General features: G+C 37.1%; 1 protein-coding gene across 4 annotated transcripts in view; it reads left to right on the top strand.

Moving 5' to 3' along the window:
- Positions 1-27,901, top strand: part of KHDRBS2 (KH RNA binding domain containing, signal transduction associated 2) — a 370,102-nt gene that overhangs the window by 326,542 nt on the left and 15,659 nt on the right. For 2 of the 4 annotated variants that reach the window (XR_010372297.1, XM_064447858.1), the window contains exons 7-8: positions 5,272-5,354; positions 21,387-21,445. Coding sequence is in view for 2 of the 4 variants with exons in the window: in XM_064447858.1 (XP_064303928.1) it covers positions 5,272-5,354; positions 21,387-21,445 (142 nt within the window). In the remaining 2 variants the exon portion in view is untranslated. Of the gene's footprint in view, positions 1-5,271; positions 5,355-8,196; positions 8,504-9,791; positions 12,712-21,386; positions 21,446-27,901 lie in introns of those variants that run through there. The other 2 variants (XR_010372298.1, XM_064447859.1) reach the window with 2 other exon arrangements.

Genomic DNA, 27,901 nt, shown 5'->3' on the forward strand with positions numbered 1-27,901 from the left:
GCTGCCCCACCTTAGAATGACCTGGGGACTGAGCACCAGACTCGTGACTGTGACTGTGATAGAAGGCAAGTCCTCCCCCTTACACCCTTAGAACTCTCTAGAGAGGCTCAACCAGCTCTGCACTCACAAGACATTGTGAACACACAATGAGAGTGCTGTCTGCTGCTTTTTTAAAAGGAACAACTCGAGACGGAGGTGACAGTAGTACAGGTCCAAGTATAATAGCTGTGATCTGCTTTTAACTTTGGTTAAAATTGCCATTTCTCTGGGACATGGTTTAATCCCCTTAGATGCTCTTTGCAGGAAAAATTTCAAGATTCATTAAGCCAAACAGGCAGTATTACTAGCCAAGGGCATGAGTCATACATCTGGAAGGCTTCCCAGATGTATTTCTCTATTTTCTCTCCAGTGCTTTATCTACAGTAAAAGGAGTGGGATTTAAGACTTCCCATAGTTGTTAGCATTTCCTGAGATGTAGGTGTGTAGTCAGTTGCGTGCCAGACTGTCTAACCTGAGATCTTCTCTTAACAAAGTGCCATCTGTTTGAGATGCTATTTTGACATGCCCACCTATCCCCATGCATCATTCACAGCATTCTGATTGCATTCTGGGTGTCAGGTCACTTCAAAATTAAGCTTAGCAGCACAGATTTTTACAAGCTTAGTTTTCTCTGAGCAATAAATTCTTTCGAATGATGAACTAACTTACATACCTAAAGGTTAGTTACCTAAATCTAACACATCTGCCCCAGTAAATACAGAATTGCATAACTCACTTTGCTTTGGCTTATTGTGTTTTGCTTTTTAAAAATGAAAAAAGTCTAGATATTTTGTAGTTTGCTACTTTAGAAAGAGTTGGCTGTCTTCTTGAAAAAACTAATTAGTTTTTGACTTCCTTATGGTGTATTTTATCATGTATTATGAAGACATACCTAAAATACTGTGACTAGGGCAGTTTTCATTGGTATTGTACCAATATAATCATTATTATAACAACAAATATCAAGTATTTGAATTATTTCCCTTCTTGGTTTCTCAGAGGTGAAACCTACCAATTTTCAGGGCATGCTGTGAAAATCCTGTTTTCTAAGACTATTCAGGGAAGGGGTGATTTAAACTTGGTGCATTTGAGTGTGGACTGTTATTGTTTGAAATAGGGTTTTTGCATTAAGTAGCAAAGTCATGTTTAAAGAGATTTGATTGCATTAGATTATGATACCCTTGTTACTGATTATACTTATTTTGTTTGTGTTTGTAATGTTTGTTTCAGCATCTGAAACTTGGAGAGGATTTGAGTAAATCTGAAAAAATATCTTTCTCAATGATATCTTGGGTGGGGAATTAAATTGATACTTAACTTTTTCACAGGTAGTAGAATATAAGCCTTTTTCCCAATGTCCCTTTTTCCTTCTATACCCTTTTTTCCCCTGACTATAGTTTTCTTTATCAGTGGTACGGTAGCGTCTATTTGCTCCTGAAGTGAGTGTTCCCAATGCTGATTTCGTGTGCTATTCTGAGATTCTTTTAAGAGTTTTCCCTATCTTTGCTTTGTGGGGAAAGACTGTTAAATACTTAAATATGCTGACTTTCAAAATAGTATTTTCTGGAACTGAGCTATATTTTAAAATCTTGCATAATTTTTATTATTTTTTTTATTTTATTATTTTGTAATTCTAAACTATAGTAAAACTCCTCAAATCATCCATAATGGTTTACAAACATTGTTGGCCCCACTGCAGCTCCACATGTATATTTCTGTTCCTTATCTCCAGTTCAGGATGTAGCACTGGAAGGCCAGAGCAAATCCTAGTCATTGAGACTCACTTTCTTTCTTCCTGACACAAAGTGGTCTTTCTTATGTTTTGGAAAGATGTTTTATTAAGAAATTCCTGAGATAAAGATACTCTGGCATAAAAACCTATCCTAGACACCGCTATCAGTTTGACTTTGAATGTTTCTAATAGTTCCCGTTTCATATTTTTCAGTTCATTCCAGTAAGCTTTTTCTTCTGAATGATGGTGTCAGCTACCATGGGGAAAACCACTCCTCACACAGGCAAAGAGGCTTCCCAGGCAACCAACCCCAGTCCTTTGGACAGCCTTGAGAATCAAACCTCATTAGTAACTTTTTGGAGTTCAAAGGAACCTGTTTCCCTTGGGTCCTGCTTATCTGTACCCTCAATAACCTCTTCAAAGAGGTCTGAATATTTAGGGAAGTGTTTTCTTCCCCTTCACTGAAACCAGGTGGCTTGACATTATCAACTTTTCATACAAGTTTTCTAATATTCTAATGAACATGGTGATGGATTCTCCAGTGGTGGACATGGATCAGATCAGGCCCAATGTCACTTTGTCTAACATTTCTGCTTGAAAAACACAGACCTCAATCAAAAGGCATTAGAGCTTAGATACAGACTGAAAGGTCTAAGTGTTATACACATATATGTGAAGTTTTCAGGTGAAATAAATTAAATTGTAGAGATTATGGAATAAAAAATGTCATATTCACAACACTGACAGCATGGGTAATCAATCCTTTTGCCTTCAGTGAGGTGAGGATACAGCACTAGTAACTAACTTGGATTCTTTGAGGACAGCTCTGTTCCTATCAGCATACATATACAGAACATTTGTCAATTTAATAAGGTTGGTTTGGTTTTTTTAATACAAGGACCAGTAGACCTAGAGACTGCATGAAGGAGTCTGACTCTATTGCTGAGTAAAAGATTGCACTGCATTTGGAGAGGGCATCCAGCGTGCTGGTCTCTGGATCTACAGAGAACTGCTCTTGGAAGCACCATCCTCATCACACAGTGCGGAATATGTGAATTTGGACATCCTCAAACTTGTAGCTTCTGGATCCTAACACGGTCTACATGGGAGCCAGGCATTTCGTCTCTCAAAGTGTGCATGCAGGAAACACTTTCAAACATTAAAGTTGTAGGTTCTGAAGGTTAAAGAGAAGAAAAATGCTCAGTGAGTTTGAGGCACTTCAAGGATGGGAAAGGAGCTATTTGGATCTCAATTCTAGATGCCTCAAGGGTTCCTGGGTATGATACACCATATTAAACTTTTAAAAAATGCTGGTATGTACCCTGCATAAATTGTTCACCTGCAGGATTAGAAGATAATTCTCAGATTGACACAAATAAGAGAACATTATTCAGAAAATATTTTTCTTTATTAAAGATAAGTTGTGCTTTTTGACTCTGTCTCTGTTTTCCAACCATTCCACTTGAAACATTTGCACTGTATTGACCTGCTCTGAGCCTTAAGGGAGGCTGTTAAAATCTGTAATATGAACCCACAGAACTGTCAAATATTAACAATTGTTCTCTGCCCTGCTGGTGCTGCATGTTGATCCACCTCAGGTGTCAAGAAACTGAGAGAGCTAATTTGTAATTGTTGCTTTTCCTGTTCTCTCATATGGTGGGTAAGCACGCAGAAATGTCTTTCCTCTAGCTATTCGACTTTGCATAGGAACTTGCATCACCCTCATCTTCACAGTAGCAGCATCCCACCCAGTAGTGGGCTTAATTGATGTGACTAATATCTGTCTCTTGTAGTTCATTGTTTCCCTCGTCCCCAGAAGCAAGATTGTGTATTTGGCCATATAATGTTAAATATATCACTGTAGTCTGCAGGGATATGTGTCTAACTGGACTTTTTGCTATGAGCTTATACTAACAACGGCAAGTGAAGTGGTGCACTTGCATCTGAAATGGAAGATGACAGGGTTTGTGTGGACTTCAGATTCTGGGAGAGGCCATTCCCCAGTCTCAACACAGGACTCTCCCTCCTGCTCGGAAATGCTTTCCCTTACTGCAGGCTGGCACAGGTGCCTGAGAAGTGGAGTGACCATATGAAGTCCTGTCCTTCCTTCAGGCCACGCAGCACCACAGGGGTAAAGTCTTCCACCTGGAATCCACACTCACCCTCCCTGCTGGGTAGGAGACCAGAAGGACAAGCAAAGTTAATATGCTTGACTTAAGGAGACATAACTGAATACTCCCACCTTTGAATGTTTTCTTTAAATCAGGAGTAGCGGTGAACTCTAGTTCAATACCATTATGGAGTTCAATTAGCAGAAATAATGAAGTACCAAAGTAACACTGTACTTTATGTGGTTATGATAGTGTACCAGAGTGATTATTTATTGGACTGCTGTTATTTTGGAGCTGCCTCATGGTGTCCCTTCTACCCCAACCTAGCTAAACTTCACATAGCTTGTGAGGGGAAAAAAAAAATTGCCTTCTGCTGTAATTAATATTAAGTCAAAGATTTTTAAACCCCCTATTTCCTTTAGCACTTCCCATAACAGGAAAATTTTCTTGTAACTATGAAATGTTTGGTTTTCATTTAACTAAAAATATTGGCTCCTGAAATTTATAGGAAAAAAAAAAACAAAAACCCCAGAGTGTTTCCACACAGCATTTCTTGTCTAGTCTGCTGTCCTGTCATGAAAAAAGCGTATCAAAAGTCATCCCTGGATTACCTCTTTATTTATTGTCTGTTCCTGAGCTCGCTTTGGTTCAGAGGCAGCTACAATGGATCATAATTGCCCTTGGCTCTCTCAGTAGAAGATTCAGGCATAAGATCAGCTGAACCACCTCCTGAAGTTAGTTCTGTGTCTCTAGCTTAGGCAGACTAAGCGTTTGCCTGAACCCTTCAGTTAGGACCCTTAAGTCACAGAAAAAAAATGCCTTTAAGAAGAGTGGGATGCTCAGTGAAGGAAAAGATGCTTACTCTAAGTTATTTATAAAAATCATAAACTATTACTTCCGTCACAAACATGCACAAATATTGTATCTCATAGGTTGTTTGGTTTGTTGGGTTTTTTTTAAATAGACTGAATATCATGATCTTATCACAATAACATTCTTAATAATGTTGTACAGTCAATATATTTTTCCTGCCATTTATTCATTTCACTTATAGGTATTCATGGAACCATTTATATAATAAATTGCTAGGAAATTGATTTCATTATCATTCATCAGCATTCTACATAGATCTCACTGAAGCACTGTGGTTTGGACAATACACCAGTTTATCAATGAATAAGCTGAGTTCTTAAATGAGTAACTGATTTCTTTACCCTTGAAACGTATAGGTTGTTCATCATGATTCACAATTCTCATCAGCAGGCTGCATGTTTTACATAATACTGGGCAAACATAGCACGTATATGTTGATGCAAGTTACTTTTACAGCTCGATAATATGCTTTGATTTATCACTCTTCTAAGCTGTGTTGTTCTATTTTTCCCTTAGGGATACGATGATGGATATGGGGGTGAATATGATGATCCAAGCTATGAGGCATATGATAACAGTTATGCCACCCAAACACAAAGGTAAGCATTTGTACATTAATTTTTCAAATAACACTTTTTTACTCTTAGCTTTTCATGTAAATTTCCTGGTTTATTTTCCACATTTAATTCTACAAAATTTCAAAGTACTTAAAAAGGCTGTCAAAAAGTAATAATGGCAGTCAGAGTTTATATACAGAATTATGCAGATGAAGCAAAAATGCAAGCAGCTATGTTTTTAAAATTGATGCAAATTAAGTGTATTCTTTTTTTAAAAAGAAAGTGATTACATTATTTTCCTATCTGATGTCATTCTGAACTTGTTTGTGCAATTACTTTTCCTTTACTAGTGTGAGGTTGTAAAGGGCATCTCATATTTATGGCTTTTACAATATTTTGGGCAAAATCAGAAGAAAATAAAATAAAAATAATTATAGTCGTAAATACCTGCCACTGATTGACATCCACCATCAAGGTAAACTATAGAAGGAAATCGCATGCCTGAAGGCGGAAACTACCTGTTCTCAGCCAGTTACTTTCTCAGCAATTCTCAGAATTGATAAAAGCAACCAAGTTTGGAAATTTATGTCCTTACTGTGTGTGATAATGGGCAAAACTACATTCACATCTGTTATGATTTGTGTCACCAAAATGAGGCAACAAAAATGATGGCTTTTTATGTACTCATACACCACATGCACTCATATATTAATTCAATGGTTGGTCTGTGTTTATTAAATATGCAATGACATCTTTTTCACAGTTAAGCTGGTAAAAGGGTGCTTCAGCTAGGTATTCAGAAAATGCTCGTATTGGTCGCTAAGAGTACATGTAAGATTGTGGAAAGGCAAATGAAATTTTAACAAGAAAAGACACAGATTTTAACTGAGTGCATGTGATTCTCACTGAGCAAGAAAGCGATGTATATGTACAGAGTTCTGCACTTCAAAGACCAGCGGACCTTAAACTTGCTTTTAGTTTAACCATCTTTTTTGTCAAATGCGTTGCTGATGAAAATGCTTGTCAGAATTACATTCAGCTCCAGAACTGCTGTAGCACCTGAGCTGATAAAAAATACTTTTAAAGTATTTTTATGAGCAGTGAAGTATATTTAAAAGGATTTGTCACACCTAAATGTGAACCCCATCAAGTATACTTTAACAACACTTTTAAGTAATTATACATTACTAGCTGCACCCGTCATGTCATTGTGTAGGTAGATATTCTTGTTGTCAAATGTATTCCAACTTTTTTGAAAATAATTCAGCCCATCTTTTGCTACAGTAGTGAATTGTCACAGGAGATATTGCCTCCAGTGTAAAAATAATAATTAGTCGGAAATCTCTCTGCTATGACATTGCTTGATATTATCTGAATTAACCTGCAATTTCTTTGCAAATTGATGTCCCAGTCAACTAAATGACAAATCTATCAAGCTTATGAGTGTATTATAATCCATCCAGAACTGGCAGTGATAATTTGACTCAAGAAAGAAAATGTATAAAGAGTCACATAATTTTGTCAGCTAAACAGCTATTAAGTTTAGTCATCAGATGTTTTCTACTAATGTGAGCTACCTCCAGGATACCTAATCTATTTAAAATCTGCAGCTATAACATTTCCTTTTGTAATATATGGCAGGACACGCAGTCATACTTATCCATATTGAGCGGCGCTGAATGCTGCAAGTAATTTTGATTTCAAAGAGAACACTTTCAGAACACAACTCTCATTTCAAAGATTTAAAGAACAAATGGACCATAAGATATGCAATTTGGATTTCTAGACCTTGTTGGCCATTTAGCTTCACAGAATTGCCTTCCTGCTGAGCCAAAATAATACAATACAATGAAATAGCATGTCCAAAATAAGTGGTTAGATGTATATATCAAAGTTTTCTCCTGATCTCAGATCTTGCTTATTAGTATACTCCAAGACATATCATGCACACACCTAACATAGAAAGTAGTAGTACTGCTTTGAATCATTTGTTCATCTCATCTAGTGTGTGATTTACAGGAAAAAAAATAACAAAAACGTATAGACAATATCTGTGCTCAGCAAGAAAAATATCATTACTGCCCTCTGCAGGGATTGACTGAAATTATAAAGCATGAGACAAGAAAAATTTGTAGTTAGTGGCTTAATGCAGAGCACCAAGATTTCTGTTCATGTTAAGGGCAGAGTTTCCACTCACTTTTCATGGCTCGTTAAGGAATCAATATGGAAATTTTTAAAGAAGGTACAAACTCTTGTCTGACTGTCTGCCTCACCATGCATGCTGACCATCCTTACTCTCTTTATTGTTTCATATAGAAGAATGTGTTGGAGGGGGGGACACGGGCAGGTGGGATAGGATGGATGGTGTGAATGCAAGCTGAATTCAGTGTGCTTTAGAGCAGAGCACACAGTAAGTTGTGCCTTGTTCCCCTACTCACCCAATGCACCAAGTAAAGATAGTGTTTGGGCAGACTGCCACCACCACCGCTGTTACCTATACCTTTGTCTTCCAGACCTTATATCTACTTCCCATTTGCTCATCAGAGGCTCTCTGCCCACATATATTCCTTCTCGGCACCCTTAGTCCTTCATAGCCCAAGAGGTCTGCTTTAGACTTTTTTATAAATTAGGCTGTGCCAACAGCAGAGAAAATGAGCACACTATTGGCATATACCACTGTGCTACAACACAGGATTATGATTTAGTAGGAGCCCCAAAAATACCAAACCCCAGGAACATCAAGATGCAAGTAGAGGTACATACTGTAATTTTATGCACAATTATCTGAAGATTTGTACTAAAGGCCAGGGACAGTATTGCAGGCCTAGCTATACATTTTGTATAGGTCCTTCTCTAATGAACTCTACCACTGCCACCCTTCCAGACAGAGAGCTCTGTCCTTCATGACAGCAGACTGATTTTTAGGCTGAAAATAGGGGGAAGGGGTCACTTGCAGAAGAGACTATGACAGAGTCTTGGGATCAGACTGGAATGAAACCCACAATAAGTCTGCGTGGCTGAATGAGCTAAGAGGCACTCCAAGAGCACTTTGAAATGGACAGAATAAGCAGCTTGAAGACAGAGAGCAGCAGGACCCCTACTATGGTAAGTGCCACCTGTATCTTATTATGTTTGGGGAGACTTATTTTAGGAAGGGAAGAACTAGGGGCCATGGTAAATACAGTCTATATTGCATGAGGTATATCTTGCTGTAACTAATAGAAGCTGTATTTCTAAAGCCACCTTTTTTCCTCCTCATCTTCCTGTTCCATAATGACAACCCAGAACACAGGATGGAACCTCAGGGCGAAAATTTAAATGACAACTGGTTGCTCTTCCCAACTGTGTCTATAACCATTATTTACAAGATTCCATGAACGACTATAGGCTTAGCAAGGACATTTAGAAACCCTGCTCATTTTAGAAATTTGTTCATACTGATGTCAAAATACAGCTTTTTAAAGTAATTAGAATGAAAACTTTGTCTGATGCCAAAGAGAATAAGGAAACAACCATTTCAGTGGGCAGGGGAAGACATCAGATCTGACATACTTCCCATGGGCAATGCTTCACTGCGCTTCAAATTTCATGATGAAACCCCTTTTCCTCTCTCCTCCTCTCCGTTCCATACAGTGTGAAGACAGCTCTCAGTGATAAATACATCTGCCTGCCCAGACATACCAAGAGATTCAGTAGTTCTTAAGTTTATACACTACTCCCTAGGCACTTGGCAGTCAGGCAGAGAACACTCAAACCCTTTCTGCCAGCTAGATTTACCTCCTGAACCTCTAGTCTGACACCTTTGGCTAAAAATATAAATCTTAGATGTGCTATTCAGAAGTAAAAAACCCTTCCTGAATATGATTGCCATCCCTGCTCCTTCCTCACCACTGCCTGTCCACATGAGTCAGTGGTGAGGCACAGAAGAGAGGCAAGGGAAAGAATTAGCCTGATGTTCTCAAACAGCAGCATCAAATCTCAGCAACCAGTTAATATCCATCTAAGTTTTCCACTCCCCTTAGACTTAGTACTTAACTTGCAAGAAGTATATTCCGGTTGTCTAACAGAATTCTGGCATTAAACAAAATTACTGTCACTGCACAGGTGTTTAGCTAGACTCAACCCTCCCCTGTGAGCCATACTATCAGATGCTGCCCGATTTCCATTGCTAAGGCAGATGTTGTTCCTGTGCAGGCCTGTAAAGGTATGCTGCTTGTCCACTTTTTGATGATTCTTAGCAGTTGAAACACACTGATATTCTCAATGGCTTCATACCTTCAAACCATGTTGGAATATGTGGTGGCAACCATTCTTTATATTTTTTTAAAGAAATAAATATGATTTTTACTGGGCGACAAGGAATTTCATAAAACAAAACTCAAAAATGGTATACATGTCAATTGCCAACTCAGCTGTAACACAGAAGATGTAGGAGAATCCTATTAGTTTTCAAAATATAGTATTTTTTTATTTTCTTAGCAGGAACTTTAAAGTCTGTTGAACCACCACTGACCAGGATCCATGGGCTGAGAACACTAGAGCACCAGCAGAAAAGGATGAAAAGTTTTGTGAGAGGATCTACAAGATCTGCCTTTTTGGTTACTCAGAGGTTGGTAGGGGATCAGACTGTACTACGTGCAAGGTGTGGCCAAACTCCTCAGCCAAGACCAACAGAAAAATTTTGCAGAAATGGATCGGTTGCTGATGAATCAGCTGAGAACTGTGATGGCCAGCAGAGCCATCTTCAGCTCTGCTACCACATCTATAGTCATCTCCACTGACCTTTGTATCTCTGCTGGCACCAGCAGTTTCATTTCAAAGGGGTACCATGTCTCACAACCAAAAGAGATACTAAGGAAATCTGGGACTGACTGGCCAGTCATGGGGCAAACCAGGAAGGGTATGTTCTATTTAATCCTCTTGTGCATAACTTATCCAACCACATGTAGTGTTAACAATGGTGCCTGACAGGGAAAAGCAAAGGAAATCAATGATGGTCCACTGAAGCTTAAAATTTCAGTTTGATATAATTTCCTTGTTCTACAGTGCCTGGCATGAACATTCACACACCAATCAGTTCTATTTTTTTCTGAACAGGTAGTTGGTATACCGGCAATGGCTTTCAGGGCTGGTTGGCTGGATTGTTCTTCTGTCTTTTGTTCTGTCTGGCTTTTGTTAAAAAAATCATTCATCTGCAAAATGAATTGCTGAGTGGGTGCTTAGTAAAGAAAGAAGAGTCTGTGGCTCTCATCCTAGGCTGGAAATAGACTTGCAAATATCAGAAAATCTGTAACATACTGACAAGAATAATAAATAATTCAGTGATAAAAGATAGATTAAAATAGTGCAAAACATTACTCTTACACATGCCATCCCACAGTGACACAAGCCTTCTCATGACATCTATGCTGTGACTGTAAGATGACATTTCTCTTGCCTGCCTGGATCCAGCCACACTAATGACAGTAACCCAATTTTAAGGCCTTGAAGTAATTTCTGGCAAAATATTTACTGTTAATCTTGCAAATGTTTTATGTAATTCTATAGGCAACAGTCCTCTGGACACACCTTCTATGCTGCTATGCAGATCGTTTTGGGACAATGACTTCTTTTTAGTCTGTCAAGTGCGCGGTGCAAACCCATCCTGCATCTGCTAAGCAAACAACCAAACTTCTGCTTCTGATGCAGAAATGCGTGTTACAGGTCATGTCACTTCTGAACTTCCTCTCTAAAGAGTTAACGGTAACACAGAATCTAAATCTTAACATAAAGGTGATATTAATACATCTGAAATAAATTCTAAGTTTTTACATTATCTGAAGGCTACACGTATTGTGTTAGATAACTGCCAAAACGAAATTATCTTAGAGGACTGAAGAAGAGAGAAAGGAAAGGTGCAGCATCAGAGAATTTCAAGTTGACTGGCATACCTTTCATCTACCTGAATTATATTTAAACCAAGAGATACAATTATCCGTGGTTCATACCAATAGCTGTGCTGTCATGTGCAAAGATCCATTTGGTTCCTGTTTCTCAATGCTAGTAAAAAAAAATATAATGAGAGAAAAAAGTTTCAGGGCATATATGCTTCCTATGTCCACTTTCCTGCTATGGCAGACAGTTGCTATGACCGCATCAGTGTAGTAGTATGCCAGTGACTATGTGTTCATAGCAATACCTATCAATTCAACCTGTAATAGGCTCTGCAATTCTGAAAATTTCAAAATTAGACTATTGAGATTGAATATATGACAAGTTATTGACTTTGAAAAGAAACACTGTTTTCCTGGTTATTCTTGTGTCCATTGTTAAGTTCATGCTGTCTACTGTACAGCTTGTGTTTACAGCTCCTTTTTCTGCAGTGTGGGCTGCTAGTACAGGGGATCTAGGGATCACTTATTTCTGATTGGATATGCAGGAATATAACAAGGACCGCAGTTCAGCCTGTGCCACGTAATTGCTTACAGTACAATCACTTCAGTGCAGAGACATGCTGCAAAATTATTTAGGAAGTAAAGGAAAGGATGTTTTTATCCAGATGAATATCCAGGAATTATTTACATCAGCAGTGTATATTTGCTTGAGCTCCAGTTGATCCTGGTTACCCTTGCTTGACCTCCAGGTATCAAGACTTTGTACGTACATCTGTTTGCAAAGATGAGTTCTTCACAGTGCTGCAAGTAAAATAACACTTTTAGACTCATTCACTTGTGAAGACAGCAGTACATAGTTCTGCTGAACATACATGTTCTCTGATGGACCTACCCAATAGACTATTCTTCTCTCCAAGCTCCTTTTGGATTCAGCAAAAAATGATGGCCCTATGTTTCAGTAACAGAAATTTAGTATTAACGTTAGGAGGGAGTGAAGAATAGTAACATGGGACTGGAGTGCTTGGTAATCTCCATCACCGTAGCTTTTAACACCACATTAGACAGATTTCAGTAAAGAATCATGTAAATAAATTTGTGTGCTTATAGGTATCTGAAAAGATCTAGGTGACATCTGAGGTCCTTTCTAGCTCTGTTACCTTTTCCCCTTTTTGTTCAGGCATGACGAGGTTTACTTCAAGATAACAACACAGCATAATCTAATTGGACTAAGGAAGATTTTTTGTTACAAATAAAAAGAAAGTAACCCCATTTTCAAACTCCATTTTTATTTGTGGGGGTTTTATGACTGATAGAAATCTTTTTAGGAACAACTAAAATAATTCTCATGTTTCAAGCACTAAAAAAAGTAAATGTATTTTTAATAGAGTAGGATATTGACTTTGTCATGTTGTGTTAAATTACAGCAAATAATTCTAGTCCATTCATTCAGGATGATCTCATAATAAAGATATCGTGTCTTAATTTTTCACAGGTAACATTTTCATCTAGATACACAAATGTACGCAAACTGAAGACTAGAATACATCTTATAATACAGTACAATGCAGCACTAGATGAACTTTCTGTTTTAGACTGTTTCCTTACTTATGCTGAAAAGGGGAAAAATTCATTAGAGGGGAAAGAAAATGTTAGATACAGAAGTATCAAGAGACTGAAGAGTTATATTGATTTAGGCTGAGTATAAGGAAAAAAAATTTTACACTGAGGGTGGTGAAACACTGGAACAGGTTGCCCAGAGAGGTTGTGGAGGCTCCAACCCTGGAAACGTTCAAGGTCAGGCTGGATGGGGCTTTGAGCAACCTGATCTAGTTGAAGATGTCCCTGGTCACTGCAGGGGGGTTGGACTAGACGACCTCTAGTCTTCCAACCCAAACCATTCTATGATTCTATATTAATTTCATTTGCCACTACAAAGGAAATTAATATCGTGGCCAACTCATGTAAAGCATAAACTATCTTAGATGTCCTTTAAGTTTCAAGTACTGATCTAGACTTCTTACAACAGTGCCAGGGTACATGCAACAATAGTTAGTGCAAATTACAATACAAAACCTGTTTTGTCAGTCTTCTCACTGACATCTATAGTCATGAGAAGAGTAAATAAATCTGCCATGATTCTGCAAGAATAAGCTGCTGAAAACCTTCTGCTGTGGATTTAAGGGACAGATAGCAGCAGCATTCAGATTGCTCGTATCTTTTACTGATGTGATAGCTGTCTTGGAGCCACCCAGTTAAGAGGCCACCTTTGTCCTTGTAAGTGATGTAAAAGCATTGACTCATCAGCATCACTGTAAAGTCTAGAAATCCAAGTAGCTGATCAGCACATTACTGTGCTAGAGTTGTACAATAGAAATTTACACGTTCTTCAAAGATCTTTGAGTTAAAATTCCTGAAAAGCTTTCTCTTGAATGACAGAAATTACTCTTACATCCCACTTTGCGCAGAACCTTTTTTGATAAATTTTTGAAGGAAAACTTCATTTGAAAATTTCTCAAAATCTGATTAGAACACTTACTTCAGAAAACCATTGCCAGTAATAAAAGGCTGTTGTACAGCAGACAAATTGTGATCCCTGTTTCTGGATTCAGTCTTCAGATGACAGCTATCAGATTCCTTACCTGCTGATTGACATTTGGGGAGGGGGGAGAAGCCTGGCAGACTTCTAGTAAGTTCCTATCTCTTGCCAATGTTTCTAGTATGTTTCTACTTACCACTTGCAGTGTAGTTCAGTGTTCCCTGAGGTGTCAAATATCTACCCTTCCTACAATTAAATCCCCAGCTATAATGCTATGGAGGGATTTCTAAGCAAAAGATGGCAGAAATGCTGGGGGTAAAAATAAGGTCTTTGGCTGTTTAATTGAATACCAAAGAACTAGGGAGCAAATATTTCTGAACAGTCTTAAGACAAAGACTTAGAGTTGCTGTTGAGAAACTCACTATCGTGTTCACATACTCTCTCCCGTAATGTCTTTAGTAAATGACATTTCTCATATTAATATGTTCTGGTGCATTCAGAAGGAAAACACTGAGAGAGGTCAATGATCTTCCTTGAATGCAAAATTAGTCTAGTAAATGCTGAAAGCAATGATCAGATACCTTTAATTAATCAGCCCCACTCTTTTTGACTACTTGCATTGTAAAAAGTTCCAGCAGACTAGTTGTGGAGAAAACTATCCATAGTTAAATGAAACAGTTTTGGCCTTAGTTTAAAAATTATGCCTAGACAGGACTGTGAATAATCATTAATTTATTCAGTAGATTATCACACGGTTAAATCTTTTGGTGGTATGATCGGAGGTTTACTCACTTCTCTCTGAATATCAAAATATTACCATATAGTGAAATATATAGCCACATAAATATAATCCAAGCTGCAATAGGTAGAGTGATTACACCGGTTCTTTGTAAAATGGGATATTCATTATTATTTTCTGTACTGTGCACTCTCTCACTTTTTAACCAGTACGCATTGTATTTATACTTTGTCATATTTCATTTTGGCTTTGTGCTTATATCCACCTGTTCATAAATAAAGATTTCCCTGTATTTTATTTCCAACATGTTGAAATCAATCAAGCCAGGAAGCCTAGAGTATGACATTTTATGTATCTTCACAGCAATCCACTTACGGCATTCATCATCAGAAACTGTTTTCAAATGCCACTTCTCATTTATTTGATTCAATGAGCAAAATGGAATAAAATTTCATTACTCTGAAGTAGAGAAAAGTTTTTCCTCTAAAACTGTGTAGGATTCGTAAAATTCTGCATCCTTCCCTTTGCAAATACTGTGCCCGCAGACATTTCACATTATATTCTGAAATATTCAGTCATAATTCTGTGTCTATGAGAAAAGTACAGCAGAATGGAGGATATTTGAATAGAGATCCTCATGTGTGTGTGGTTGTAGCAAATAAATGGCAGACTGGTTTCTATTTCAGATTTTGCAAAAAGTTCAGAACCCGAAGTCATCTTGCAATTATGACTCCACCTCTATGCTTGTAAATCTACTGGCTTCATTACTTGTTTTATTTTTTAATTCAGATTTGCAGTATCATGAAAACAAACATAGTAAAATGCTGGACACAAATGAGATCTAGTTTAACTTCAGGCATGTTGTAAGCTACTAAATAAAACTAGGGAGTGTTGTAATGGAGACATTCTTCTCTGTTAAAAATATTGGATACAATCAAACTTGAGTTCCAGAAAAAGGAAGACTTTAGCCACTAAAATGTTCACAATATTATTCCATTAGTTCTAAAGATCTATTCAGTAAAGGACTATATTTGTGATTTAAGGCTGAATCCTACAAGAAGTTCCTTTATTCAAAAGGCTTCTCATCTTTCCTATAGATATAATGCTCTGTTAAGTAGAGATGTTCCAGTAAGTTTCAGATTCCTGGGATGATTATTTCTTTATTCACACATTTCCACTATGAAATATTATGAAATATTATTTTATAAAAATTGCATATATTGCAATTCATGTGAATGCAAATCTTGCTCACCTGTTTCCAAGCAGAAGCATTCCACTTTGTGTAAATAGTTTTTCTTTCATGGCCAACTACATGTTAAATCCTGCTGGCTCCCTCGCTTGTGTAGGAGGGAGAAGCATTACAAATGCATCCTTACATAAAATGACTGCAGTAGTGTTAGACAGGATCCTGTTAGCATAGGAGCCGAGTACTGGATTGTATTAATTTTTGATGTTGAAAGTTGTAAATTCCGAGGAATACTCAACAGAAATTATGCTGAGAAGGAGAGAGATAACAGGAGATAGGAGACCAAGACCTCAAAGGATCCATTTGAGGAAGTAAAAAAGAGTGAGAGCTGTCCAAAATATTGAATCCCACCTCTAGGGATCTTCATGAATTATCCTGGGTGTTAGCTTGACTTAAGAATCTGTTGTCTGAAGCTAACCCAGGCTGGGATATATCAATAAAGACTGCTAAAGTTTCATTTATCTGCATCTGTCTAAATTATAGATGCTGATTGCAACTTGATAAAGACCAGGAATCCCTCTTCAAAGAGTGCCAATCCTAAAACACAATATTGGTTCACTCTCACATTATTGAATGCCACAACACAAAAAGGGAAGTTTCTCAAGATTTATTTTTGCTTCTTCAAAGGCTAGCATGGAAGTTTTTAATCTGTTTGATTATGAATCTGAACTGTGGAACTTCACTGACATCAGCTGAATCTCTAGATTGGACCAATTCAAGTGTTTCACAAAAGAAGCCTGATTATTATCCAATGGCTGTTATAACTGCAAGGTTGATCTAAAGTCTCTTTTCTAATTTCCTAATAAAAGATTCCTGTAATATTCTGGAATACACTCTCCCAGGTAAAAAGTACAACTATTAAGAAATTAAAATAAGATATAATAATGTTGTCATAGAAAAAAAAAATCTGTTGAATCAATGGCTTTCAGTTTCTTAGGATCTTTCAAGATAGGCTACAGAACACACTTCACCTATACGGATTCACATGTTAGCAGTGTTTAAAGCAGATGAACCCTTTCTTGTACCTTTCAGCTTGGGCTTTGGGGGGCCCATTGTATGTCTGCAACCACATTTTGTGCTCCGCAATTAGAGAATAAAAAGTTAGGTGTATCTCTCAGCAAGTAAAAGCAAAGAACAAAAAGAAAGGAAGAACAAGAAAACCCCAGAAAACATAAAGGAACAAGAAGTACTCAAGTTCTTCAGTTTTTGTAATGTTCTGCTGCCTTATATTGCAGAAGCTGTAAGAGCAGTCAGGGAACCAGATGGTAACATTGCTAAACTGGGGTCTCTTGCCAGCAGCTTCCTGCAGGTGCAGGAAGAGATTGGTCAAAGGCTAATGCAGTCTATTCATTAATGTCATGATTTCCTATACCTAACACCATTGATTTCTGAGTGGCAAACATCACCCTTCCCCCAGGTGGCTTGTTGACCCAAGAGTCAGGGTTTTGTGGCTTCAGCATTAACTCTTTTGTTTGCAGTTCACTGCTTAAACCACCTTAAAGCACCATTCTCTACACCCTTTTGAATAACAAGCTGTCATGGATTCCCATGGGTGTTGACACAGTCAAACTGGAATTTGTTTTTGCTTATCTGGTGTCAATTTGAAAAAGTCCCAGTTAATGAGAGGTTAAAAGCCTCTGTTGGCTTTTAAGGTTGCTGTTTAGATACAGAGTCTCTGTATTTAAGCCTTTTTTATATCATAGGAGCACCAAATAATTTGGGTTGGAAGGCACCTCAGGGGACCTTTATCTCTCAAATAAGGAACATCTTTTGAGTCCTGTGTTTTTTGGAACTGATCTGGCTTTATCTGCATGAAAAGAAGACATCATTATGAAAACTTTGATCCCAAATCTTTAAAAGTAACAGGTTCAAAGGCACTAAACAAAACCAAAAGTTAGGTTAAAAGTAAGTATAAATAGGCTATGATTATTAATTTTCTTGCCTACAGAATAGGAAGGAGAACAGAATCATACATCTTTGTTGCAAAAGTTTTAAATAGAGGAAAAATTACATCAGAGCTTCTCAGTTTGCAAGCCATCTGAGATATAAAAATAATTACTTACAAGATTCATAGTCCCATGTATATCAGTTCTTGCTTGAGTGGTACAGGTAGAAGTTTACTAAAGTCTAAATCATGGCACATCAAGATCAATATGTTTCAGAAGTCTGGTGTTAAAGTATAATGCAATGCTTTGAAAACATAGGAGTAAAAGCTGAGAAGTTGGCAATGAGTTAATCTTATCTGCTTTATAAAATGCATTGCATCCTGCTTTCAGGTGGGTGCATGTACTTAAGTAAATTACACTTCATGTTGCTTGAAAGTAATGAATGCTAATGACAGATAATGGTGTCTCGTTTCCAATTAGCACTGCCAAGAGAGCCTGAGGTTTCTAGAGCTCATGATCACCATATTTTCCAGGAACAGTCTGAGAACTTTAAAATTATATAAACAAGTTTTATTTATGCTGAATGCATTTGCTGATTGTTTCCTTCCACAATTGGGCATAATGTGAACAAACTACATCTCCCTGTAGTTCAATAGTTTAAAAAAAGACCTTATGTATGTAAAGCCATATTCTATCACCAATTTGTTATAAAAATCATTCATTGTTTACTTTGCTAAAAACAGAGGAAAATGTTTACATATAAATCATGTCATAGATTATAGTGAATATTCAGAAAGGTTTAAAATAGAGCAGACTAATGGCTAAGGAGTCTGACTCAGAAAATTTGACTTTAAATCAGGTATTTCATACTAAGAAATAAATTTTCTTCGCTTATGTATTGTTCAAAACACTTTCTAATATGAGTTGGCAAGGAATTTGAAATACCGTTTTGGCCCAAATCTATGAAAAATGTGTATTATTCAGGGAAATAAAGATGGAGAACCTAGAACACATGTACTGTGCTATGAATTATGTGTTTTCAGAAATGTGTTAAGTACTGTGCTCACAGACATCAAATATGCAGTGTATAACAAATCACTCCTTTTCTACAGTTGCAGTACAGCTTGTTTCTTATTTTAATGGTTTGTATATTAACTTTACATTCTGTTTATAATGTATTTCAGTTCAGAATGTTCACTATGCAGAATTTTTATCTGACATCCTTATTGTCTGTATGATTGTATGTTTTTTTCTCTAATAAAAATGTACAACAACCCTAATGTAGCAATGAATTTTTAACTGCTCTTGCAAGTCTTGCAGTTTGCTGGATGTTATATTGGTGGTAATAACTTAAGGCCCTACTCAGTGACCACTGGAAGTAGGATGGCTGTTGATAACTTATTGACCTTTGGATTAGGTCCCAAATGAACTCCTATTAAAGCTGACCGTTGCATGCAGCCTCTTTGTTTTGTAAAATGTGTCAGCAAGAAATATTAGCATCTCATCTGCTGACAGAAGATAAGAGTTCTGGGGTTCCTTCTCCTGTAACTCCACCAACTAGTCCAACACCCTACTCTACCCAGAAGAGCAGGCAGTATGCCAAAATGCTGCTGCTTAAATTGTATTACGTGAGATTTTTCTGTCTGCCAGATCTGGGTGGTATGTCATCTGTCTGTTCTGAACATCTCAAGTAATTTCTTAGGTCTAAACCATGAGCTCTGTAGATATGACTAGATACATGATTCAACCCTGATGCTACCGGTGCTCTAGTTCACCTTACATAATCCTGTAATTTTATTTAACTGGCTACTAGAATAATTGCAAAATCGTACAGAATGCTTAGTATGTTCAACAAATAAAAGATGTATTCTTCCTGTTTGTTTCTTGCACCACTTCAGTAAGAGGGTGTATATACTTAGATAATTAATTTTCCAGCAACTGGATGACTCTCATTATCCAGGAAGGTAATGCTCTGCAGTGATTACATCCTATGGAACTTGGCTGGCATTGGGAAAAATCTTTAGAAGTATTAACTTTGTTTTCGTTCATGTCACTCGTATGTCCACTTACTGCAACTGCTTTAGTAAATGAATTTCATCTGTCTGAGATATTGACGTCAGTGTACTATCCATTCACATGAATGACTTCTGGCTAGATTACTAAATTAATGCACAATGATTATAGTTGCATTTTCAATTCAAAAAAAGCCCCACAGATATTTGTGGATGAAAAACTGACTATGAGAGCTATGCCTAGCCAGTCGGGATGACATGTCCCAAATCAAAACAGCTTGACTGACAGTTATCAGATACACGTAATCAGTTCTCAAGTGAGATAAACCACATGAATTATTCTCGGAAATTATTCCAAGAATAGTTTTGGATAGCTATTAAGTTCAAGAAATTAAAAATCTGATTACAGGCAGTTTGGGAACAAAGTCAAAATTCATTTAAGAGAACAATTGTTATAGATTTCTTGTTTATCTCTATTGCATTTGTGAAATATTTTTACTTACACTCCACTGTCAACTAAGCTTTGCTTTCAAGTGTAAACTAATATTTTAAAAATCATAATCCAATGTAGAAAACTGCCTGAGCTATAATATTATAAATAATGCAGTATTGAGCTGATTGCCTGCTTCTGTTCATTTTGCAAGAGTCTGTCTCACACAGTGTCCAAGGAAAAAGAAGCAAAAGTGACAACAACAAAAAGTAACAACAGGGAAAGTGTTACATTTTCTGTTTGGTTCACTGCAGATGGAAGAAATACAATATAGTAGAATTCATGGAGTTTGTAAATTTTTCTGGGCAGAGACCGATTTTTGTTGTGTCTGGCATCTGATAACAGCAGTAGTCTGATCTTGAATTTGGTACCAGGTACCAAAACCACAGTGCAGACTGTAAATAATAATAGCAGTCAAGCAAAAGTGTGAATAATTCCATTTCATTATGTCTTAGAGGTCAAATTTTCTGTGTGTCCACTCCAGATAATAGCTGGCGGTTGCCTACTGTCAGGACGGAACTATGATCTGAAATCTTTTGAGAACATAACTGTACATGATCTGTGTTAATTAACACAGTGAATTAAGTTAATTAAGTTAATTAAGCAGTGAAAAAAATGGGGGTTTGAGACTCTAAGTCTGATTTTCCACTCCTCGACCCTCGCTACTTTCAGTATGCATTTTATTGATTACTGTATAAAACCTTACATGGGTGTCTGATCACTGCATAAGGAAGAAGGCTGTGGAGAATAAGGTTTCTTGCTACAAGCAGTGGAAACATACTTTCTTCTTCAGGAGCAAAGCTGAAAACCTGTCAGTGTTTTTGGTAAAAATAAGTAACTTAGAGGTCCCACACGATATAATACAGTCAGCTTTGTGGAAAACAAATTATGTTGAGTTTGATACCTCACAGATGTTTGGAATTACAGGTAAATGAGATTAACACCTCTTTTTGCAGTTTAATAATAGTGAATAATAAAGTGGATGGTCTTTTTTCATACTTTATTTTTGCAAATAGAGTTTCTGTCAGTGTTTGTCACATCTCCTAGGTTTACAAATTTAGGACCAAATTTGTTTTATGTTCACTAGGTAAGAAATGTGATGTGCTGTGTAATAGCTTTATTGTCACTGATACATTTTCCTTCATATTTTTTAAATTTTCACTATCCCTGAAACTAGGTGGACTATGCTGTTGTGTAAAAGTGTTAAAATACATTTAACTTTCTGTGCTCTGTTTTTGTTTTGAGTTGGTTACGTATGGTAATAGTGACATGGCTATCTGAATCTGTTACAGTGTGCCTGAATATTACGACTACAGTCACGGAACAAGTGAAGAGGCTTATGACAGCTACGGTAAGGTCTATTCTATCTTCAGCAAAAGTGTGAAATCAAAAGAAAAACCCTGTCACTGACAGCTCAGAAATTACTTCCACATACTTTTCTTTCTTTCTCTGCTTTTACAAAGACCAAACAAAATGGATTTGTGTAACTTTAGGGTGAGGTTTGACTTACTGAAGTAGGACCAGAAAATTGAACAGATCAGTTTTGATCAAAATTGCAAAGCCAATTAATCACAGTCACAGATCAGTTTAACAGCAACACTGAAGTTTCTGAATACTGCCTGAATATATTTCACAGGTTTAAGTTTCAGTCTGCTTGATGTGCCAACAATACTACGCATCTGTTAGTCATATGCATCACTTCAACCACAAGTTTTGTGAGATTGTTGAAATATAGACTTAATCAAAGTGGAAGGAGAGGGTGCTGTGCCACCATGGGAAACCCCACTGCACCAAGATAAAGGAGTGTCTCATGCCACATGAGGCAGTACGATTGGAGGGAGCGCTGTACTCTTTGCGCCTCCCTACGAGTCTGCATCTGAGCTGGAATAGTTCCTCTTCACGGGAACTGAGGCCATGAGAGGTGTTGCTCCAATGTGTACAGCCCATTTTCTAGGTCTGTTGTTTGATATTAGTGATGTGTTTTGATAACTAATTAGAATCTAGTCCATCTTTTCCTATAAATACCTTTTCAGTACCTTGTACCATCAGATGGCACAGTGAATCTCACTCTGACATTTTCACTGGAATAATAGAGCAAAGCTGACTATTGTCAGCTTAAAGACTGACCCTAGGACATTCAGCAGAGATGACATGCTTGATTTACTGCTGCTAATAAAGTATCGTAAGTTTGCATGGTGACTTTCAAAGCATTGTGAAAATGTGAGCTGCTGGAAATGACACTGCAAGTAGAAGTTACAGTAAGGGGTTATATAATGATTGCTGCTTGAAAGAAATAATTTTATTCACGCAGCTGTGAAGCAAATGTCACTGTAATGCAAAGTTGCAGTTTCCTTTGTTTTTGTTCAGAAATCACAAGACATTACTGAGACATTGTCAAAATGATTGCATTCCATAATCAGAAATAATATTTTGTATATCCAGTACTCGAGATACATTTGAATAATACAGTGTGCAGTCAAGCACATTTTCAGTGCTAATCAAGTAATAATAATAACTTATCCATATGAATGTGTGTGGTTTGGTTACTCTTTCATTTCCTTTTTGTACATACTTTTTTAATACCTGCAGTGAAAGACCTTTCCTCCCCTCTACAGATGCTCTCTCCACTCTTCCTCCCAGATGCATTGCTAAGGTTTTGGGCGATGCACAAAAGCATAGTCTGAGCTCAGCAGTAAGAATTACCCACTGTTTAACTTTTAACTAGAGTCCCCCCACGCTGAATCTCCGTGTGTTTGGGCAAGACATTTAAAGTAATATCACTCTTCCTTCAATCCCTCATTTGTAAAACTAGAAGAATATTACTTGTTTTCCCAGCAGGGATTTTGAATGGACTAATTAGCTAAGGCTTCCAAAGTGTTCAAAGGGTGAGATCATGATTAAATTTATGCTCAGCATTAAGCTACTTTTTTTTTCCATTCAGTAGCTGGAATGAACTCAAAATGCCTGAGTTTACTTTACTAGACTTGTCTTAAAATACATGGTTGAAAACTGTGGACTTGCTTTTTTGTTTAAGCTATTTTCTGAGCTGGCATTTGAACACAAAGGTCTGGAATAGTTTTAGCAGTAACCTTAAATAAACTTAAAAATGGAATAATATTCCAAATTGTGATTTTTCTATTTTCTGAATGCAGACACATTTATATGTGAGTGTTTGTGCTCCTGTTGGTTCACCTATTTTAGCAGATTAGTGAATTTGCTAGTTCTCTGGTCAGGAAACCTGTGTGTGAAATTCCTTCATCCCAAACTCACCACCATTTATCTGAGGAGGTAATATGAGTATATGAAGCTATAGAATATACATTTAACTTCCTTGCTGTCTGAATTCTTGGTACATATACTGATGTTCTCTCTGTATTTGACTTTTTCAGTGCCTCCAACCCAGCCACTAAAGAGTCTGGTGCTACCCCTTCTCATCCTCATGTAACTTTTATCCTAATTCTCTGTTCCCAGAGAACTGTTCCCAGTTCTCAACTTCTTTTTCAGGATGTTTTGCAATTCATTGTGAGTCTTCTGAATCCATTCCACTGTATAAAATCAGCTGTCCCTACATTTTTCACCATCCTGCAGAAATCAACAGTTTCTTCCACCCCAGTTCAGTTTCACACCTTGTTTTACTTTCCACAACAAGGCTATATCCCTCCTTTACAGTTATTTCTGGCACACTTCTGTAATTCAGAACTCCCCCAAACTCTGAATAAGACTACACACAAATGGTACATGAACACAGAACAGGTGTCCTGTTGTCTCTTAGACATTTTGTGTAACACCTTGCCTTTTCACCCTTATCCCTTTCAATAACAGTATCTGAATTATCAAAAATTGACTAGCATGGCATTTCTTTATTTTTTCCTGTGCCTCCTCTTGCTTCCAACTTATCTTTAGTAGAGTACAGTTCTCAATCCCGAGAAAGTTTTCTTTTATTCTTTTTCATGAAGTAGATTCAACCAAATAACAATGATACTTCAAACTTAAAACTTTTTAAAAGTATAATATAGAGCGCTCTGCATTTTGTTAAGTATTATGCAGCACCATAGTACTCCTATATCAGCCGCCTGCTATGACTTTTCTTTCAATCTGGGCTCCTGAGAAGTAGTACATGTTTTTTGTCTCATGGCTTCTTCTATGCTCCTTTTAAAAGAGCTCATGGAGAGGTCTGATTGGGGGGCACTGTTTCCTCAGAAGTTCTTAAGATTTATGCATTTATGGATTGTTCACAGTAGGGTTGTAAAAATCACAAGGGTGTTTCAGAGCAGAGCCCACTTGAACACCTTGTTGTTCTCAGAAAGTTCATCTCTCTTTTGATTAGATGGAAGTACTAAACAAGAAAGGGCCTAAGTCACTTATCTGAGGCTGGGCAAGATGAATTCTTACACGCTGTTCACTGCTGTAAAATCCACAACTTTAGTTAACTGCCTTGACTACTCGTTCAGTTTCTGATGTGAAGGTTCCTGAGAATTCAATCCTCTCCATATCCAACCAAGGAGTCTCCCAAGACAAGAGCAAAGTCAGCTGAGAGGGACATATGTAAAATCTCACTGTTTCCCATGACTTGGGAGTGTTCCATAAATGAAAAATCATAGCACAGACCCCTCTCGTGCAGTTAGACACTGAGACTCTGTTGTGACTTGTTATGCTTGCCACCCAGTTTTTCAGAAGAGTCAAAGTAGAGATACTTCAAAGCATTCCCTGCAGGAGCCTCTGGGCACCTGGAAGTACTCTACTAAGGAACGATGAGATTCCTACAAATTTTTAATAGGGCCAGGATTATGCAGCTACTGCTAGAGAACTTTGAAGATCACTGTTCTGGGCTGAGGAACATAAATTTGGGACATATGCCCAAAAATCTTCTTGTGGGCATAGCCCTTATAGGCTTCCTCATGTGAGTGATAAAGGAATATCTTTAGCATGCACTTTAAAACTAAAAGGCCAGTCACTTAAAGTACTGTACAATTTTCAGAAATATAAAGCATCCTTACCTCTAATCACACTCAGTAAACATTTATGTTTACTTATGTCACTGAGGGTTTTGATATCTGTAGATATGAATTTAAATCTCAGAGTTTAAACTAAGGTGTCAGTGTCATTTTAACTTCATGATGATGCTTATGTTTTAAAACAGAAGGCATGAAATTGGATTAATTTATGAACAAAAAGTTTATACTCATTGCTGTCACTATACTTTAATAATTTTGTGGTTTCCTTTCTGGCGCTGTTGTCATCTGAGGAGGAACCTAGTGAAAACATGAATTTAATGATTTGTCTTATAAATTGATTAGGATAAAATGTACAACTAAAAATTTGGTAACTAAGAACCTTTCCTGCCCATGTGTAATTCTCAATACAAGTGTTGTGCTGTGTTAGGTCATTTCAGAAAGATAACGACTTGTTAGCAAAGCACATCCAACACCTCATAAGCTATATTAATTATATCTGACCAGTCTCACAGATTTTTCATCTGAATCCTTTTTATCCCTTACACTGGTCAGAGCACTCAATGTTTAATTTATCAGATACTGTTTCTGTCTTAGTTATTCCAAAGGCTGGGGACTCTAGCAGATGAGCTCTGCCAGTTTCTGCTCAGAAGTTGAAGAGGCTCCTGCCTCTGCTTCCAAAGGCTGAAATTGCCGTAGCAAGGATGGAGGAAAGTAAGAGTGTGCCTGTTGTCAGATGTTATAGTTCACAGCCTGGTGCATATACTGCCTTGTGTACTACTTGAATATTATCGCGATCTGTGTTTTATGCCAAGTCATGAACTGCAGTATCTGAGACACCAGTACACATGGACTTCTGTTGCTACTACCAAAAAAGCAGAAACCTTAGGTAGAGGGTGAAAGGAGAGGGTTAAAGTCTATAACCTCCTAAACCATCACAATTAAATTAGAATAACACCATCTGCCAAAGGCCTTAGGCAAGAGCTAGGAAGGTTAATCTGTACCTTGTCTCCTGCACAAAGAGAGAAGACGTAAGTGAACTCCACTCACACTCCTGCTGCTGTTCAGGAAAAGCTTGCAAGGCTGTTTATTGCATGTGCTGCCGTTGCAGCAAGGAGGCATTTAAATGTGTTCTATCTTCACTAAAAATCTTCAAATGTGCACATTTTCTCTAATTACCACATTTTGTAGTGCATATTCTACTCCAGTTCAGCATTAAGTGCTCACTTGTAAGCAACTGGTATTTGGTTTTAGGATAATTCCATCTTTAATTAAAATTGGAGAGTATAACTGTTTGGTATAATTCCTTTTAATGAAAGACATCATTTAAGTTGTAAAATGCTGCTGAAATGATTTAACTGACTATTTCACAAATAATTCCCTGCCAGTCACTCAATATGAGAGCTTTGCAGTTGTGATGACAATTAGCTTACTAAGTAATGCCCTACACAGACAGCACTTTATAAACAAATTCTTTATGGGGCTTTATAGGGCTAGCAACTGAAAATGTACAGCAATGTTCCACTACTGTTTTATTGTCTTGTTTATTTTTTTATTTTATGTTTGTCCTCAAGAGTGTATTATCTAGTTTGGTTTTTTTTAAGAATAACAACAAAAATAATTTCTGCTGAACAAGTAAAAGTGAAAATGAATATATAATGATGAAATTTGGGGAGGCAAGAGCGTATGGAGGGTTCAAACTTCAGGAATTCTGATAAATAGGTTGACTGAAGAGCTGTTACCTTAGGAGACATAAATTCTCATACTTTGTTAAGAGACAAAAGAATGCTCATTTCATGGAGACACTCAAGTAATACCATCCTAGTGTGAAATAAATGCTATATTGATTAATCTATGCCAGTGACAATGCCAGATGAAGCCATCCTGCAATGTATGCAGATAAATATTCGTAAATTTTGAAAAAGCACTTCTTAGCAATTGCCCTGCAGGTGAAGATAGGTTTGTTCAGCCGCCAAGACCAAGTTCCTTCTTAATTTTTAATAACAACTTTGGTATTATAGGTCATTGGTCCTAATATTTGTTATGCTCAGGGTGGTAAGGGTTTCTTACCCTATTTTTTTCTTGCCTAGTCTCATTTAAGTCTTCAAAGGCAGTAAATCAAGTGCTCAGATAAGGTAGTGACTGATATGCAGATGCAAGAGGCATAGGTCTGATTCTCCTCATTAGAGTGTTTGACTTCACATAGCTTGTGATTACAGACAAGATCTTTACTAGCACTAATTAATAAAGACTTACTAATGTGCACTGATTATTCATTTATATGATCTGTGTGTACACATTTGGTATCTGATAGAAAATATCACTAGCAACATACCAAAGAAAACTGTCTTTGTTTTCTAGGTCTTGGAATTTTATCAGTTCTTTGATTGGAGGAATAACCTTAGCTGTCCCCCAAATAATATTCATTCCTTCAAAAGAGATTTATGATTTTCATAAGATCATGATTTTGAAACTCTGCAGGAAAAGGAGCACTTTTTGAGTTCAGCTGTGATGGCTGCTGTGGGGATGATACTAAAGTTATTGCTGTTTTGTCAAATTAGTGTCTTAATTAGGCTATAATTCTTTAGGAAGTTCCATTTTTGAACCTGTCACATTCTTTTAACTGATTGTATATCCTAAAACTTTTGTGCTTCAGTTATTGTGCTACAACACTGAAAAAAAAGCCACACGTAGCCCAAGAAAAGAGAATCCTTTTCATTTATAGCGACTTGTATTTCCTCTATTACTCCTGAATTACAATAATTTTCTATGCCAGAATAAGAATAACTGAATCATGCGAAACTTTCCTATGTAGTATTTCAAATGTAATTTCACTGCCTTTCACTGTGGGAACT

This window comes from Phalacrocorax carbo, chromosome 3 (assembly GCF_963921805.1).
Source record: "Phalacrocorax carbo chromosome 3, bPhaCar2.1, whole genome shotgun sequence".
Lineage (NCBI taxonomy): Eukaryota > Metazoa > Chordata > Aves > Suliformes > Phalacrocoracidae > Phalacrocorax > Phalacrocorax carbo.